Source organism: Xenia sp. Carnegie-2017, unplaced genomic scaffold, assembly GCF_021976095.1.
Source record: "Xenia sp. Carnegie-2017 unplaced genomic scaffold, XeniaSp_v1 HiC_scaffold_19, whole genome shotgun sequence".
Lineage (NCBI taxonomy): Eukaryota > Metazoa > Cnidaria > Anthozoa > Malacalcyonacea > Xeniidae > Xenia > Xenia sp. Carnegie-2017.
The window spans coordinates 6,730,227-6,747,348 of NW_025813481.1; the positions used below are offsets into that span (position 1 = coordinate 6,730,227).

At 33.6% G+C, this 17,122-nt stretch overlaps 4 protein-coding genes and 1 long non-coding RNA gene across 6 annotated transcripts; 4 read left to right on the forward strand and 1 right to left on the reverse strand.

Annotated features, from left to right (window-relative positions):
* The first annotated feature begins 360 nt into the window (after nt 1–360).
* LOC124439217 (alkylglycerol monooxygenase-like) lies at nt 361–2,575 on the forward strand. Its single transcript, XM_046989445.1, has 12 exons — nt 361–607; nt 675–770; nt 847–913; nt 995–1,027; nt 1,092–1,124; nt 1,200–1,282; nt 1,346–1,405; nt 1,471–1,545; nt 1,623–1,739; nt 1,807–1,889; nt 1,987–2,096; nt 2,212–2,575. The coding sequence occupies exons 1-12, from the start codon at nt 461–463 to the stop codon at nt 2,316–2,318; spliced, it is 1,011 nt and encodes a 336-aa protein (XP_046845401.1). The 5' UTR covers nt 361–460; the 3' UTR covers nt 2,319–2,575.
* Nucleotides 2,519–3,400, forward strand: LOC124439221 (ubiquitin-related modifier 1-like). The gene is made up of 5 exons (XM_046989450.1): nt 2,519–2,688; nt 2,755–2,825; nt 2,912–2,993; nt 3,070–3,118; nt 3,184–3,400. The coding sequence occupies exons 1-5, from the start codon at nt 2,654–2,656 to the stop codon at nt 3,250–3,252; spliced, it is 306 nt and encodes a 101-aa protein (XP_046845406.1). The 5' UTR covers nt 2,519–2,653; the 3' UTR covers nt 3,253–3,400.
* A 134-nt stretch (nt 3,401–3,534) lies between these two features.
* On the forward strand, nt 3,535–4,466 carry LOC124439220 (60S ribosomal protein L35-like). The gene is made up of 3 exons (XM_046989449.1): nt 3,535–3,595; nt 3,809–3,945; nt 4,219–4,466. The coding sequence occupies exons 1-3, from the start codon at nt 3,593–3,595 to the stop codon at nt 4,448–4,450; spliced, it is 372 nt and encodes a 123-aa protein (XP_046845405.1). The 5' UTR covers nt 3,535–3,592; the 3' UTR covers nt 4,451–4,466.
* Nucleotides 4,467–6,001: 1,535 nt separating this feature from the next.
* LOC124439218 (ETS domain-containing protein Elk-3-like) lies at nt 6,002–17,075 on the reverse strand. Of its 2 annotated transcripts, XM_046989446.1 has the most exons (4): nt 16,790–17,075; nt 12,915–13,055; nt 8,618–8,883; nt 6,002–6,903 (listed from the first exon to the last, which is right to left on the reverse strand). In XM_046989446.1, the coding sequence occupies exons 2-4, from the start codon at nt 12,925–12,927 to the stop codon at nt 6,277–6,279; spliced, it is 906 nt and encodes a 301-aa protein (XP_046845402.1). In that variant the 5' UTR covers nt 12,928–13,055; nt 16,790–17,075; the 3' UTR covers nt 6,002–6,276. The 2 variants fall into 2 exon arrangements, with proteins under 2 accessions (XP_046845402.1, XP_046845403.1); XM_046989447.1 differs by lacking the exons at nt 12,915–13,055; nt 16,790–17,075 and adding an exon at nt 10,424–10,442.
* Nucleotides 10,519–11,755, forward strand: LOC124439224. Its single transcript, XR_006946317.1, has 2 exons — nt 10,519–11,390; nt 11,475–11,755. It is a non-coding gene; the product is annotated as an uncharacterized LOC124439224 (long non-coding RNA).
* Nucleotides 17,076–17,122: the final 47 nt, after the last annotated feature.

The following is a 17,122-nucleotide window of genomic DNA, read 5'->3' on the forward strand; positions in this document are numbered from 1 at the left end:
ATAATACAGTAAAGAAATACTTCAGTAATACGGTAAGGGAAACACTTCAAGATGTGATGACTAACTGTCTGCATTATTTAAAGGCTGTTCCATACTTTGCTGGTGCAATCTTGCTAGAGTTCGTTATTTGCTGGTTAAAAGGAATTTCAACATTTCGCTTAAATGATGGGCTCAGTTCAATTATGGCTGGATTATTTCTCCAGTTGTCCAAGTGTGTATTAAATATTACCTTAGGTCTAACATGTCATTCATGGAAATACAAGTGTATTTACTATTGCTTTAGGTTTTTATTCATATCTTTTGAATTGGTGGCCTATTCCTGGATATATACAAACTATAGACTGGTTGATTTACCTTGGAATTCACCATGGACGTGGTTTATAGCATTTCTTGCAGTTGATTTCTTATATTATTGGTTTCATCGTGCTTCTCATGGTTTGTGCCCTGTTTATCTATTTCAATGAAAACACTTCACCAAGAAAGAATTTCGCATTATAATTTAGAAGTAAACTTTATTTGGGCATCACATCAAGTTCACCATAGTGCAGAAGATTATAATTTGACAACAGCTCTCAGACAGTCAGTGGTCCAAAGATACTTCAGAGGAGTATGGACAACTTTTGTGTAATTGTTTGTGATAAACTACTTTTTCAACTGTATCTTCTCATTTACAGTTTGTAAACCTTCCTTCTGCTTTGTTTGTTCCACCTTCTGCATACTTTGTTCATGTCCAATTCAACTTGTTGTATCAATTTTGGATTCATACTGAGGTGCACTTCCATTTTATACTTTAAACATCATTTATGATCCTTTCATCCTATTCAAGTGTCTTTTTGCTTCATATAGTTAATTAAATCTCTTGGTCCACTTGAATACATTCTCAATACTCCCAGTCATCATAGAGTTCATCATGGTAAATTGAACTGTAGTCCGTATTTATCTTTGATAAACAACATCATTTGTTTATAAATAATGGTCCCTCTGTTTTATTTAGGAAGAAATCCATACTGCATTGATAAAAATTATGGTAATCTTTGAATTTTTTCTTATCTCGTTGGTTGAAATTTATGGCACATTTTTTTTCTTTCCAGGTGGCACTCTTATCATATTTGATCGCTTATTTGGTAAACATCTCTCTGATTATTTGATTTTTAATAAAATTGCACATCTTTGCTGTATTTTCTTCATGTTTTATGAAGGAACATTTCAAGGTGAAACAGAGGAGAAGGTTGTTTATGGATTGATTAAGCCAGTTAACACTTGGAATCCAGTTTGGATTCAGGTAGAATTATTTAAAAAACAAGAAAATCATCATCCCTTAATTTTTCATGCAAATGGTGTGTAGGTCTGTCATTACGTTCATATTGCAAAGACTATGTGGAAAATGGAAGGATTTATGAACAAAGTATGTATATTAATATCCATGATTTTATGTTCCATTGACGTTACTATGACATGTTAAATTTTTAGGTTTATATTTTGATCAAAGGTCCAGGATGGCTTCCAGGCGCACCTCGACTTGGTAAACCGGAAGATATTCCTCAAGTAAAAACAATCTCTTTTTCTTTTTGTCTGTAACAACATTGAGTAGAATTTGACAATATTTTTGTTTTTTTTTTAAGATTGAAAACCCTATCGAGAAATACAATAAAGGTCTTTCAATATGTGGAAATTTCTACATCGTTATACACACTATCTTATTCATTTTAATCTTTGACGAATTGACCCGGCAAAAATTGGTGCGTTTTAGTTTTTCTGATCTGAACCAGGGACAGTTCATTAATTTTAGATCAATATTATTCTCAGAATTTAAGTCAAGCTAATGCGACAAGTGTTGTTTTATATCTTTTTGCTACTGGCGTTTGTTTTGGCCTACTGATGGATAACAAGTTTGTGGTTTTAAAATACTTATATTTATTTTTTTTTATTCAAAAGGCTTGACGATCAATTTTATCGGCTAGTTGTTTTTTGAAACTTTCTTCTTAGATGGTACGCTTCGCGTATTGAATTCATCAGATGTGTTTTCACTGTCGCGTTTCTTTTTGTTCATCATCAGAGTTTACCACAAAATCGTATTAAAGGTATGATGAACACAGGTATATTTGAGGTTTTTCTCAACTTTCTGAAGTCGTTAATCTGAGTTACAATATACGTATGGTCAAATTTTGCACTGCGTCATAATAATAAATTTTCATGTTTCTTTTTTCATAGTTTCGCAGCCTTTGTTGGAAGTAACGCAAATGATTTATGCTGCGTCGGCAATAATTTGGCTTCTTCTTTTCCTTGCTTCTGATAAGATCGTCGAAAAACAAAACTAGAAGTCGTTGTGACGTATGGGAGACGTTGAAATTTGGAATTACGTTAGTCTGAAATGGTTGAACTCGCGGAGATTCTTCGAAAAAATTGATATTCAAGATTTTACTAAGACGAGTTGTTTTTCTCGTTATTAATATTTATTCTTAGTGCTGAGTCATTTCCGAAAATGTTGTCAACATTTCCATTAACTATCACAGTAATGGTAGTAATTTAAATTATAGAAATTGACAATTTATAATGCTAAATTGAAACAGCAAAATTACGTCATTGTGAATGCTTTTAACCACTCATGAGAACAAAGAAACTGGATACTAAATATCATCTGTCAAGATAAGACATGGCAACTGGTTTGTCAATCTCACTTGAATTCAGGTTTGGAAAATATTAGTTTGCTTAGAAATTTAATTTAGCCTTTTCATCAAATCAATTTTTTCACAGTGGTGGGGCAGAGCTTTTGTTTGGGAAAGTGAAAAAACATGATGTTGTGCTAGAAGAAGCAAAACAACCATGTAAGATTTTTCATTGTGAAGCATAAAGGCTTTTGTCTTATAAATAAATTTTCTTCAGGCTGAACTTATGTTGTATCTGTTACAAGGGTCAATAAAGAAACTCTTGTTTTGGATAAAGGATAACTTGTTACAAGAAAGACCTGAACTATTTCTTCAGGGTGAAACAGTGTGAGTTCCAAAATGAAAGTGCTTGAAGTAAATGCAAGATTTCTTATCAGTTTTTAATCATTTTAATTATTTTCAGTCGTCCAGGAATTTTAGTTTTGATCAATGATGCCGATTGGGAATTGATGGTGAGAATAGTTGAATTGTATTTTATAGATTTGAGATCAAATCTTATTGAAGATGACTGTTACAGGGTGAAGCTGATTACATGCTACAAGAAAATGATCGAGTAGTCTTCATATCAACTCTTCATGGTGGTTAAAATATCAACTACTGTTAATCTAACAGAAGTTGATCAATGTGATGAACTGATATGTTTATAGTGAATTTGTGAAGCAGCTTAAATGTGATCAACCCCTGAAAAGTGCAGCACTGCTTTTGTTCACATTAAAAAATTCTTCACAGCAAAATATAAGGCTCAAAAATCTCAATATAATTGTAAAATGTAAATAAAAGTAAAAATCATATGTTTCTGTGGTTTTCTACAAACACCACTAATTCTAAGTCTGAGCCAACACGCCATCTGTCAGCTGTAGTAGTGTGTTCTTAATTTATTGATGCGTGCGCATCAAGAACGTTCTCTTTGAACGAACAATAACAAAATGGTGAGTTAGTCGCATAATGTGCCTAGAATCCATGATAATCCTATATCTTTGGCGATAAATTAGAGCTTGCTTTTTCTACTAATTTTAAGTTTAGCCTTTTATGTATTTTTATCACGAATATCTCCTTTATATACTCTTCGAGAAAGCTCCTAAAACATCTTTACATTACAATATGTCAGCCAATACATAACAACTTCGCTTTGGTTTGTTAAGACGAAAGTGAAGACTCGTGAATTGCGAGGAAAGAAGAAGGAGGATCTTATTAAGCAACTTGATGAATTGCGCAATGAGTTATCTTCACTAAGAGTCGCCAAAGTCACTGGTGGTGCTGCATCGAAGCTTTCAAAAATGTATGTAATATGTAAGGTTATTAAACTTAGGTGGCCTGTTTCTTTCCATCTCTCTAAAGAGGCAAATTGTATTGTAGTGGCTTGGTTATTGCTCTGCTGTTTGTTGTATGGCAGGAACTCTTTTGAGAAGTAGCTATGACAATGAATGAATGATAGATTATAAATATAAAAAGGAAACTGAATGTATATAAATACTTGCTTTTTTTCTGCATCAATGCGTGTAATGTAGTAGAGATATTGTAATAAATAAATATTTTAAACATTTCATTGCAGCAAACTTGTGAGAAAATCCATAGCACGTGTCTTGACTGTGATCTCTCAGACACAAAGAGAGAACTTGAGAAAGTTCTACAAGACCAAAAAGTACAAGCCTCTTGATCTGCGACCAAAGAAGACCCGAGCCATGAGGAAAGCTCTTAGCAAAAGAGAAGCTTCATTGGTAACTTTAAAACAGAGAAAGAAACTGACTCATTTTGCATTACGAAAATATGCTGTGAAGGAATAAAATACAATTTCCAATACTTTTTTTGTTTGTTTTTATTACAATTTATGAAAATGCTTGAGGATAGTCTGTAAGGAATAACTGCCACTCTTGACTCCTGCATTGTTGAAAAGGGCTAGGACTCTTGTCGCTGATTTTTGGCCATTTATGTAGAAAACTGTATCATTTAGTGATATGTTGTATTGTAAAGTACAGCATAGTACACTGAGCAACAAAGATGTACTGCGTTATATAGTAAGTACATTGGGTAATTACAATGGATAATGAAGTATAACGTGGTACAGTGACGGCAAACGGTCAAGTTCAAAATGAGAGTACAAGACTAGTAGTCACTAACTGCGAAATTTTAAATGGAAAGTTTGAGTTAAAGAACGGGTTCAAATAATTTTATTGAATGAATTTCACTGTACTTAAATGGGGCGATAAAAAGGCAAAAAAGCACGCATATAAAACAAAACGAAAGAACGAAAAATTGTGGCTAACGAATTACATTTGTATTTACTTATTGCTTTTGACGGACGACGTTTGCAAAATAGTTTGCACTATTTAGCAATTGTGAGAACGGTATGTATGTTTTACTTGCAGAACGTATGTAATGAAAGTAATAGTATTACCAAAGATTATTATAAAAGTTTATTTACAAAAAATTACTGTTTTAACGTGGTGGTTCATGTATTTTAGGCATGAGGACCCTTATAAACTTGGTGCCTAGGGTAAAGAATGTATGTATGTATTTTTATTATTTAGTCACTGTATGATTATAAATATATATTTATGTTTGTTTTAGCTGATGCAGTAATTGAAAAGAAGAGAGTTCTACCATATAATGTAATTGCTAAATTCATCATAATTTTTATAGTAAATATCATTCTTTATAGGAGTAATTTGTTTATGATAATGCATGTTATCAATATTATGGAAACTATAATGCAGTTTAAATTACACAGCCATAATTATTTTAGATGGTATTAGAAAATGTTAGAAACATCACCAGTGGTGTCATGAATGTTTGCTAATGTCAATCCAATTACTTAATACAAAGGACAACTTATCAGATAACACTTTTGAGGTAAGGTTCTAAATCCTTTCAAAAAATAATCCAAAGTAAATTTAGCTCATGGTAGAACTCCTAGTCTATTGACTTAGTGGTGTGCAAAAATGCTTCTAACTCTGAAGGTTTTGACCTTCAGTCCCGAGTCTTGCTAAGGTGTATAGCACAGCACTATATTAACCAACAGTCTCTGATAGCGAAATACTATAGATGCATTGAAGACAGTATGGATATGGTCTTAAATTTGTCCAACTGATCTAATTTGGTCTGCTTGCTTTTTTTTGAGTTTACATGTACACAATGTGTGACTTAAACTTGTCTCATGCACTGTTGCTTTTCGGTCAGATTGGTTTTAGAAAAATGAAGTTTTGAAGGGAACCATGAGGAAAATGTGAATATTTTGGTTGTATTCAGTTTCTTATAGGAAGATTTTTAAAGAAACTATTATTATTTAGGACGGTTTTGTCAAGTCTATGAACACATTCAACACAAATAACACAAAATTTATAAAATTGTAAAAAAATTGTTTTACAAACACTAAACGCATTGTAATTACAACATTTTTGAAGAATTGAAAAATTCTCAAAGAAAATAGTTTAACAACGTTTCATTGTTCAGCAAGAGTGGTCTTTCTTTTTACATTTATATGAATGATGGGTAAAATATAACGAATTGATATTTCATTATAAATAAATTAGTTAAATTACTTTTTACCAAACAGTAGTATTACAGAACAAAGTTCGTCGTTAAGGTACAACATTTCACCAGTAAATGTTGGCTATGACGTCTCTTTGATGACGTCACACTCGGTTTTGATTAAAGGCGGCGGTGACATAGACGACGATATCGGATACTGTTCGGTTGGCCGAATTATTACCGAATGTGGCCGAATGTTCATTTGATTACAACATGGCGAATGCATCATAGCATAGGGATGATAACGATACAGATCTAAAGGCATACCCCTGCTGGCGTAATAAGCCATTGTAGGATAATGATAGTAACTATATAGTTTATGTGCTAAAGCTGTTTGCGCATTTAAATCAGTTGGGACTGTATGATAGGCTGGGCGACTTATTGTTTGTAGCGAACTATTACTACTGCTGACCGGTGGACTTAGGCGCACCACATCTACGGGTTCTTCCTTTATTGATGGTCGACTTTCATCGTCGGTTTTATCTTGTATCGGAGAATGATCCCTAGGTGGAGAAATCTTCCCGGATAGTTTTATAACGGATGGCCTCCGTCCACTATGTACAGTTGTTGTGTTTTCATCTGACGATAACTTCGACTCTGTTGTTTTACTTGTCTCCACACGAGATTCAACCTTGTTTTGTTTCGACCTCTTGTTACGATGATCAAACGGTAGATTAACGAACTTGTACACCAAACGCTGTCCACTTACCTATAACAAATAAGGGCAATGTAAATTTAGACATCACAGAAACATTGTGCACATTTTGATGGTCAGTACGAAACTTTTCACGCCTTTCCTGCTTCACGAAAAACATTTATTCACAGCCATCAAATGAAACTTTTAAATTAAGAAGAGTGCAGTGGTCAAGGTCAATATCACTAAATATCGGGGAGACGTCATACAGACATAGGAAATGTTTACTAAATGACTGTGTCTATCAAGCACTTTCGGAAATATGTGCCCTTAGTAACACGTAAACCAAGGCAATAAAATTAAAAGAAACATTACACTCCCATATTTTAATCATTTCCTAACGCTTTGATCGAGGTCACCATCTTATTAATAAATATTTCATTGTTGAATGTTGCGTGCGAAACGCCATAACTGTAAGCAATATCGTTGCCTATTGAATGTTTGCGCTTTGAATTAGATACAATAGACATTGGCCAAGTTGAAAACGCTGCCTTTGTTGTTAACAAGTGTTCTATCAATTAATTGTAAGGATATTATTCCATATTGAAAACGGTACAAAACAAGGGCCAATACTCAAGTGTACAAGTTGAAGATGCCCCCGATTTTTATTGTAAAAATATCTCGCTATGCTAAATTTCCGACAGATAACGGACCCCCTACGACCCCTGAAATGTGCTTTGAAAAAGGGCTTAGCTAATGATGTGTGTGCTTACTCAAGAGCCCGTTTAAAGGTAGTACTTTGATACAGATATGAACTTGCCCTTGGCTGGAAACGCTACGTTGAGAAAGATACATGTTGCTTCTATTTTTAATCATTGTTCAAGCATGTCAACGAGTAATTTATAATATCGTAGATATATACATGTCGCTTGCTGCAATTTTTTACAGAAAATAATCTGAGAATTTTATTTCAACATGGAATTCAAGTGCTATTTATTCATCTCACATTTTTCATATATCAGCTTTCAAAGTGCACATATTGCGTAACGTAGGAGAGATTGCAAGGATAGCACGGAAATGTTATCAAATATATTGTCATGGACAAAAGAACTATAGAGTTTTCAGTAATATTTTATTTTCTTCTGTTTCTTGGCAGACAAATCGCAGAGCGTTAAACAGGGTGGATATATAACCTACTGCCAATGTAAGCAAAAAGCAATATACATCAGACATGCGCGTATGTCGTTCGTAACGATTCACGGTAACCGTATGAGAAGCGTTTCTATAGCATAAGTTTGATTTAAAGCCATCGTTTACCATTACAACATAAGCATACAGAAACAGCTAAATAACACTGAAAAAATTTAATATTGTCATTGACCAATTATAATCAAAATAAAACTATAAAAGAACTGCATAATGAAATAATGAACTACATCTCTCTCATTCTTCTCGATGTTTCAAAGAATTTAAGAAGTTAATACATACAACTTTCGTCGTTAACTGCCTACTTTGGATCACTGGTCAGTAATGCAGCTACAAATCTTCTCGGTTCTTACAACAACCAAAATGATCTGATATGCATTTCATAACTTAGATTCCTGCTGTCTCTATCAGTTATATAGACCTGTGTCAACAAGCAACTATCATGGCGCTATCGTAATTTCAATACTTTCCTCATTCATTTGATATCAAAAGAACATCTCTGTTCGTCAACGATACGTACCACATGGATACTTTACTGACATGCATCGTCTAATCTCTATAATTATATTAAGATAAAACCCACCTTTTTAATGATGTTTTTTTGGTAATAATACCGTAGAGCTCTGCTTAATTTCTCATAGTTCATTCTGGGTCTATGTTTTCTGCTTCCCCAGCGCTTTGCGATTTCCTCCGTATCTTTAAGCTTAAACTCGTACTCTTCCTCCTTTGTCCAGCTGATCAAAGACGAACAGGCTTCGTCGGTCAGTAATTCTAACAAAAACTCCCAAAGATGTGTTGAGTTTTTGTGCGTTGATCTCTTATTCATGACGATTCGATTCGTAGTTGATTCTATAGTGAAAACAGATCAAATTTGCTCGATAAATTGTCGTTCATGCAAGCGCGGATGTAGATCGTGTGTGCCAAAAATATGTCATTGAAATCTTTCAAAACGTCAATTGTTAAGGTTTCTTTTTACTTGATGATTACGTATCGGAAGTGAACTTAGGTCTTAAACTGAAGATGTACGTAATAGGCTGCGAAGGTCACCTTGACCGGCTGAACATGTTGTTATTATGGACACCCGAAGGCAAGTTCCACGGAGCTTTGATGGGCCTTTGAAGCCTTCCATGCCGGTTTGTTTACTAAGAGAGTACTTTGTTGCTATGTTGTGTGCTTTTTGTGTGGATTTGACGGTTGTCACTTACGTAGCTATTTTCAATTAAAAGGTGTTTGCCACCAACACCAACGGCTGAAATATACATTAGTCTAATAATCTACTCTCTGTATGAAAGAGAATGAAATATATTGAATCATTAATGGTAATATTTTTCCAGTTGATTCTAATTTTCTTTAAATTGCATACGCTCTGTTTAAAACTAACGAAGCGTTTACTTGTACATATTCTTTTATTGTGATCATTTAAATGTCCAGAAGTTTGTATGAAAATTCTGGCAAAAACTCTATTTTTATTTTTCAGTTATAAGATGAATCAATGCATTAAAAGTTCGCGTCCAATCTACATTAGCCGTATTTTCCAAAATTACCATTATCCTACAAGATAGACGAACATAAATCTTCGCATGATCATTAAGCAACTAATTTCATTTCCAAATCTTCGAAAGGTTTTATTGTTTATGAGACTTTTCTTATGATCGTCCTAACTCCAGGCTATGTAGGAACATCTTAGGTTGAGGAAGTGACTAATATCGTTTATAGGAAGTATGTTAAAGGTCGCGTGTTAAGTAGTTCCTAAATAAACTCAGGCTTTTTAAGTGGCGCATTCTTTTACCACGCACAATTCCCCGAGGAAGCTTCCAGATCGCGCTATGTTTCCGGATAAGAAAGATAAAAATAGCAACGAAGTGAATAACAGGGAGCTTTGTCTACCACGGATTATACTTCCCATTGAATATACTGAACATATCTTTCTCCAAGCAACCTTCCAATGGAAAATATTACTTATTAGGAAATTGACCAAGCTTAAAAGCCGATATAAAAAATTGTTGATATACCTCGCAGACAAAATTTGGCTGTTTTTCTCAAAATCTATCGCATTTTTCAAATGACAGCGATAACTTTCGTCTGTATACGCAAGAAACAATTATGTAATTTGTCTAAACTTCAATTAAAAAAAAAACAATCTTGAAGAACAAAGTTGAAAGGAAGTTACGTGGATGTTTTTGATAAATAAAGTTGTTCTTACATCGATATAAACGTGGGTTTTAATTGCTAAATCAAGCTACTAGCAAAATGTTTTGAGAGTGATTGGCAACTATGGCAAATTTTCTTTCATAATATTAAAATTATGCAATTACATGTATATCGAAATTTTAATCTCCTCGCCTGCATACACGTCATATTTTTTATCGAAGTACATAATTCAACCCACCTTCTGACGCAAATCGCCGTACCTCTTAGTTCCTATTTCGACAATAATGTTTCTGTAAACTGCTGCACATTCACAATGTATCATTTCTTTGTTCACAATATAGTCACAATGTTACTTATCATTGACGCAATAGAAAAGTCCCTTATCTTAACTAGTTGATTTAACCTAGAGAGCAATACATTCGATATTCGGTTATTTGCGTGACGCAGCAAGAAAAACGGAAAGGCCCTAAACCAGATGGTGGTGTATTATCATCAAACACTTCACATGCAGTGACAACTTGATAACAGGACAAAAACGTAATTATTTTCTTAATAAATCGACCGAACGCGCGAGTTACATATTCTTGTATTTTCATTGCTGTTACCTAAAGCTTAACTGTTGATAGATACTGGAATATTTCATTTCTTATGCGAGAGTAATTATTGACAACGTGGTTCTTAATTTTGCATAACAATGCTCAATCAGCTCTTCGTTTACACCAATTTACACAATTCACATGAAAGCTTTCTTGCTTATAAACACAATCTTACTCCTGTCTGATGTTTAATCTCGGTTTAGCATTTCATTTAACTGTTTTAAAACATTAATATAGCATTCTTAGGATAGAACGAGCAAAGTCATCCCTCCCACGTTCGCATTTTTTTGCACAGAAATGCTCAATACATCCTAGGAATTTTTTAATGTACAATTCTCATGTTAATCTGACATAACAACAGCGCGGAAGTGACATTGTTTGACCAGCTAATTTTATTTATCAATGTCTACGTGCGGAATGCCTGTAAAACTGCGCGTTTCCTTACACATTTTTTCGTTTCACGCAGTGTTTAAATCGTGTTTCGGCAATTGCTATAATGTCACCTATATTAAATGACATAACCATGAATCATAGGAGATCGTGCGCTACGCATTCAATCTTATTAGCTATGTACGCGTGAGGGAAAACTAACTGGAGCGATTTTACTGAGTAAGAAATTGTTTTCCTTAGGATGCTTATTCGGCATAACCTCTAACTTATCTATCAACGCGTTTCTATATGTTTGAATTTTAGACTATGATTACACCCAGTGGCAACTACAGTGGCAACTACAGTGGCAGTAAGGAATGTAATTTATGCGTTCTAATGACTTCATTAGCGAAGGCGACTTCTCTATATAGAATATTACATAGACAAATATTAAGCTGATGATGGTCTTCATCTTGCTGTAATGGAACAATCATCTCTATAAATGCTCATAATGCTATCAAATCCTGCTTTGTTGCAAGCGATCGCTCATTTTAAACAATAAATAGCTGGCATGGTCTTTCCGGAATAAATAAATTTAAATTTGATCTTTGGGGTGCAAAGGCTACAAACTGCTTTTGATAAATGGACAATGCTTCTTCTTGACCCTTCTCGCACATTTACATCGTTTTAATGAAGAATCTTCTAACATGTACAATAAGAATAATATGCTTTCAGAAAATTTGTCTAGGGTACATCTGAAAACTTCTAATAGCATCGGATTATATAAAAATGCTATTGTTCCTTTTATGGGAAGTCTTCTTGTGTGTTCTTTGAATTTATCTTGTCAAAATATTGAACACTTACAATCAAAATATTGAGAGAAAAAGAAGGCTAAGTACAGGAAAAAAGCTTTGCCACCCTATATAGACTTCTTTAAGAACGTCTTTGTAGGATCAATAAACATCATGAGAATTAACCGAAAATTGGGGAGTTCAACTGTTACAAGAGTCAGTATAATCATCATATGTAATCAAATTGAAGTTAACTTTATTTTAAAATTTCCGTATTTTAGTCGTTGCAGGTGTAAGTAAAAAAAAATCTCAACTTTAAAGCAGAAATATCGAAAGATCGATGATGTATAGGAATAGCAATGATACAGTACGCTACACGCTAACTTGTTTACAGCGTTGAAAAATGTGTAAGATTATGTTAGCAGATAAAAATATATGTCATAGATACTTTCTATTTATACCCCGGCTTACTCTTGATAAGTTATCTACAGTTGGCAACATGATTTTTTTGATAGCATATAAGCGAATCGTGGTATAGCAGACTTTAGAATCGAAAGTAAAGCGATGAACTCATGAATTGTTTTATTAATGGTTCTTACTAATACACAGATATTTTATAAGCATACATGTATGTTAACAAAAAAAAATAACGGAAGCAACAACTTAAGGTGTACATTTCAACCAAATCTAAAAGTTGTAGTTTAGTTTGTAAAATTTTAAACCAACATATTTCTCTTTTAATCAGTCGAAGCATGAAAGTCACACGAAAATATCGTCTCTTAGCAAAACGACGAAACTAAACATCAAAGAAAAAATTGGATTTTAGGATTGTCTGGGTAAAATCCTTATGAATACTTAGGTTCAATATAGTGACGGCTTTTCGATCATTTATGGATGTTTCACCGATCTTTGTCGTGTTTAACCCTTACTATCACGAACTGACATATTATATAATGTTATATTATAAACATACCTGTATCACTCATCTTGTCAAGTATTTTCAAAGTCAGCTTTATTTCTCCTTGTTTGCGCGGCACTTGCGTCTAGCAGGAGTGACCTGGGTTAATGCCTCTGAATTGTTGACGTCAGTCGATTTTATTTATGCACAAAGGAACTGTAAACAATGGATATCTTTAATTATATATTGAAAACTCATGAAAGACATTTTGAATTGAAATTTTGGCTACATTGTATTTCTATTATTGTATTTCTATTTGTTTGTTCGTGTGGTCACGGTGAACTGATGTTTGGTGGAAAATTCTTTTAATATTTTAGCCCACACGTTGTATGTTTTTTTTTTGAATGGAAATTAAACGTTTGCCAATTAAACGTTTTAAGGATATGGCGACTTTGCTGTTTAAAATGTTTTTGAGCTTCATCAATATTTTGTACAAAATTTTTTAAACGACAACAGGCCATCTTCTTCAGATATTGTGCAATGGATTGAGCACTTACTTTAACAACTGTTTCTATAAGTAGAAGTACAATTGTATTTTAAAAGAGTATAAAATATTTTACAATAACTATGCTCTCCGCCAATCATTGTTGTAAATGTTTTATTTTCAATGTCTTGGTGTAAAACATTGATCTTTTTCACAAATATCAAAATTATATGCCGTTAATTAGTCAATAATCTGCAACAAACTATGATGTAAGTGACAGTTTATTTAATTTTCACGATTTTCCTTATCAAGAAAACGAACAGCTTCAATGGCAGTGGTAAATTTAAAGCTAGTATATTTTAATGCTTTTCACAGAGTTGAACACTGGTATTGTGCTAATTATAACCTCTGAGGTTCTTTTTGATGCTTCCGAAATAATGAAAATAACATTCACAGCGGAATTTTTGGCTATATTTTTCAACCCTTTCCGGGGCATTTCGTAGCATATTTTTACTGTCTTATGTGGTTACAACTTTTCAATTGCAAATGTACTGCAACTGTTTGGAAAAGAATTTCTTCTTCACACGTACATTCTTAAGAAGAACGGTGAAAGTTAGACATAGTAGATATAATTTTAAGAGGATCACATTCGTAGTTGGTTTATACAGAATAGGAAATTATCTTAACCCACCCACTAATTGTCTCAAATACAACATCATAAATCTTCTTCCTTTTCTTGAAAAATTATGGTATTATTATGAAATGGCGTTTATCACATGAATTTAACTGTGTATCTTAACGATTTATCCAGCAAATTGCATGATCTTTGTTCATTGCATTTTTATGCTGGATTGCGTATAAGTCTGGCTGTTGATGGTATCGTTATGTTGCAGTGTATCCACAAGCGGTAAAAACATATCACTGAGATAAGATAAAGAGACACAAAAATATGTTATAAATTGTATCGTCTTCAGTTAAATTGGACAATCATATCACATAAGTTTAAAGTTAGTGAAGCAGGACCTCGTAGGAAGAACTATACCAATGACGTCAATAAATTCTTTAAAATTAACTAATCTTTGATCAACGCCACCTTTATAGTCTGTAATGACACCACCTTGTACCATCTTGACGTTTATGACTTATGGACATTTAAAATAAAGAAGTTCTTGAGACAGTATTCCGAAATGCGAGCAACAAAAGCCACAACATGAGTTTATCGTGACTTTATTGAGTCATTGTCTCAACATTCAGGGGGTCAACAAGTTCAATATCCACATATTTCGTTACCACAGTTACATGGCACTTGTAGAGTATTCCAGGCTTAGTTCGCATAACACAGCTTCATCAAAGCATAAAAAAAACAATCTGGTCTCTTATGTTTGCTCATAGACACTTATTTGTTGTCATAGTGGTAGATCGTGTTAAGCTGCCAACCAATACGAAGACCAACAGCAGTATGGGATTGAAATACTCAGATATTGACCCGATTTACAATGTTTTTATCCTATTAAGTAGAGGCTGTAGAGCCGTCTCCTCTTAAATTCCACGCTATCAAACCTATATTTGCCAATACACTAGGGTGAAATGGAAACGAATGTAGTAACAAGTTTAGAAACAATTCAAATATTTTCTAATCAATCTCCGTGTGTTATGGACTTTTAAGAAATGGAAACGAGTGTAGTAACAAGTTTGGAAACAATTCAAATATTTTCTAATCAATCTCCATGTGTTATCAACTTTTAAGAAATGGAAACGAATGTAGTAACAAGTTTGGAAACAATTCAAATATTTTCTAATCAACCTACGTGTGTTATGGACTTTTAAAAATAAGAGGAAGCTTTCTGGGGGTTTTTGGAGAGGGACATAAGTAGAGCAATGACTTATGGACAGGCTAACGATGGGGAGGTGACGAAGTGACACGACACGCAATGTCTTCAAATGTCTTATGTAGAAATATTTACTGTCGGTGAAAATACCTAAAGTCTTTACAATCAATGTGAGGTGGAAACCAAGGAAAATGAACGCAAAAACATTACATTTGTCAAAAACGTATATTTAATAATTAGTGCATGCAAGCTGTTGTCCACGTGACTATTTAAAGCAACAATAGACGAGGATTTAACTGAAGTTGGCGCAAGATTTTAATTTCCTGTCACGATTGCCCTTAAGTCGACATTTTTAATACGAAATTATAATGATAATGTAAGTTATGTCTAAGTTATTGCCTACTTGGCGACTTTCCATGGTAATGAATATAAAAATATATTTTAGGATATGATATGAATGATAAACAAGTCAATGTTTTTATATTAAATAATGACACGAATTTCAGTAAGAGGAAGTGATTTGAGGTCGCTCAGCGGTAAACACGTTTGTAATGAGACGTGGAATAATGAAGAGATAAGCAAAACGATTGGATTAGTCATTAGGGAAGTTACGTTACGTCTGCGGTTAGCCTCAAATCACTGGATAGACAATTTTGCTAAGCCTCGCATTGCGCGAAATTTGTGCCAAATAATGAAATAATTTGCATATATTGCGCGCATCTCTTTGAAATCATGATAGTAAATTGGAAAATGGCTGTAGGGACCATAGTACCACGAAATGTGTTAAAGTTTTAACTCTTATTAACTTTCATTTCCAATTCTTTTATCAAGCCATACACTTTACAATATTCATTACAGCCTTGAGGCAGTTTTCTTTACCAGTGGACAGATGTTCATTAATTTATTAACTTACATTGTTGAACAGCGTAAGAGAGATGTATTCCTTACAAAAAAAGTTGAATTTTTATTTTTCAGAGACAAAAAAAAAGGAAACAAAAGCTTAAAACGAATAACTCTGCGCAATATATATAAATACGTGCCTTTCTTTGCTCGTTTATCTGGGTTATATATCTCATAGCCGTCGCTTTGTCGTCGCGTGTTCGTTAATGATTTCAAACTGTATGAAAGTGGGCGTCCGTCTCAGTTCTTTGGGCAAAATAACAAGAACAGAAAGAGGTGAGACGGCCTTTGGGAGGGGATCAGAAACTTTGTGTACAACACACAACGTTACATTTCCCAACCGTGTAATGTTTATACTAAAAATATAGATTTTTTGCGTTGTTTTAAAACAACCGCGTGGTAAAACCGTCTTGTTAAATCTTAAAGACATCTAGTGAAATTTAATCACTTTTCCTTTCTCACACATGTTAAATATGGGGTCCTTCGACACAGTGATGAAAATTCGTCCAATGACCGCTCAGTTTTAAAGGCATTGTTAAAGCTTTTTTACTCGTATTTTAGTGAAAGTATTTTGAACGTGCGTGTAATTAAACTTGCGTGTACTTTTAGCCAAAGTTTTTAATCTGAATGTATGACGAAGCGCACATGAGAATTCAAAAGCTTTTTTCTCTCTTGTGGTGGCAATGCCAGATTGCCACGCACATATTACAAAATAAAACAAGTATAAAATAACTTACCTTTTTGTCAATAGTGGTTCATGCACTTTAGCCTTGAGTCACAGTTCTTATTTGTGATTAATTCTTAATGATTCGACGAGCGGTGATATGTCCTCAATAATATAAAGGCGACTTTGATAATACTTCCTGTTTCATACGTGGCTAATCTTTACACTAAAAAGTACGTAGTTTCCGATCTCGAAATATATTAAACTTTCAACGGCAAATTTATGTCTTAACAATTTTTGTTACCAACTGTTGAGTCTCTTCGATAAATGCTAGCAATCAGTACAACGCACATATGTTAAAACATATTCTTGCGTGACGGAATCCTATGATTTCGCACAAATAAAC

Coding starts and splice junctions, on each gene's coding strand:
- LOC124439218 (XM_046989446.1), bottom strand. Junction 6,904..8,617: donor AAAAAAACATCATTAAAAAG/GTGGGTTTTATC, acceptor TATTTGTTATAG/GTAAGTGGACAGCGTTTGGT.
- LOC124439221 (XM_046989450.1), top strand. CDS start 2,654: ATGGCAACTGGTTTGTCAATCTCACTTGAATTCAG. Junction 2,826..2,911: donor AGAAGAAGCAAAACAACCAT/GTAAGATTTTTC, acceptor ATCTGTTACAAG/GGTCAATAAAGAAACTCTTG. Junction 2,994..3,069: donor TTTCTTCAGGGTGAAACAGT/GTGAGTTCCAAA, acceptor AATTATTTTCAG/TCGTCCAGGAATTTTAGTTT.
- LOC124439220 (XM_046989449.1), top strand. Junction 3,946..4,218: donor GCATCGAAGCTTTCAAAAAT/GTATGTAATATG, acceptor ATTTCATTGCAG/CAAACTTGTGAGAAAATCCA.
- LOC124439217 (XM_046989445.1), top strand. CDS start 461: ATGAAAACACTTCACCAAGAAAGAATTTCGCATTATAATTTAGAAGTA. Junction 1,283..1,345: donor GGAATCCAGTTTGGATTCAG/GTAGAATTATTT, acceptor AATGGTGTGTAG/GTCTGTCATTACGTTCATAT. Junction 1,740..1,806: donor AATTGACCCGGCAAAAATTG/GTGCGTTTTAGT, acceptor TATTATTCTCAG/AATTTAAGTCAAGCTAATGC.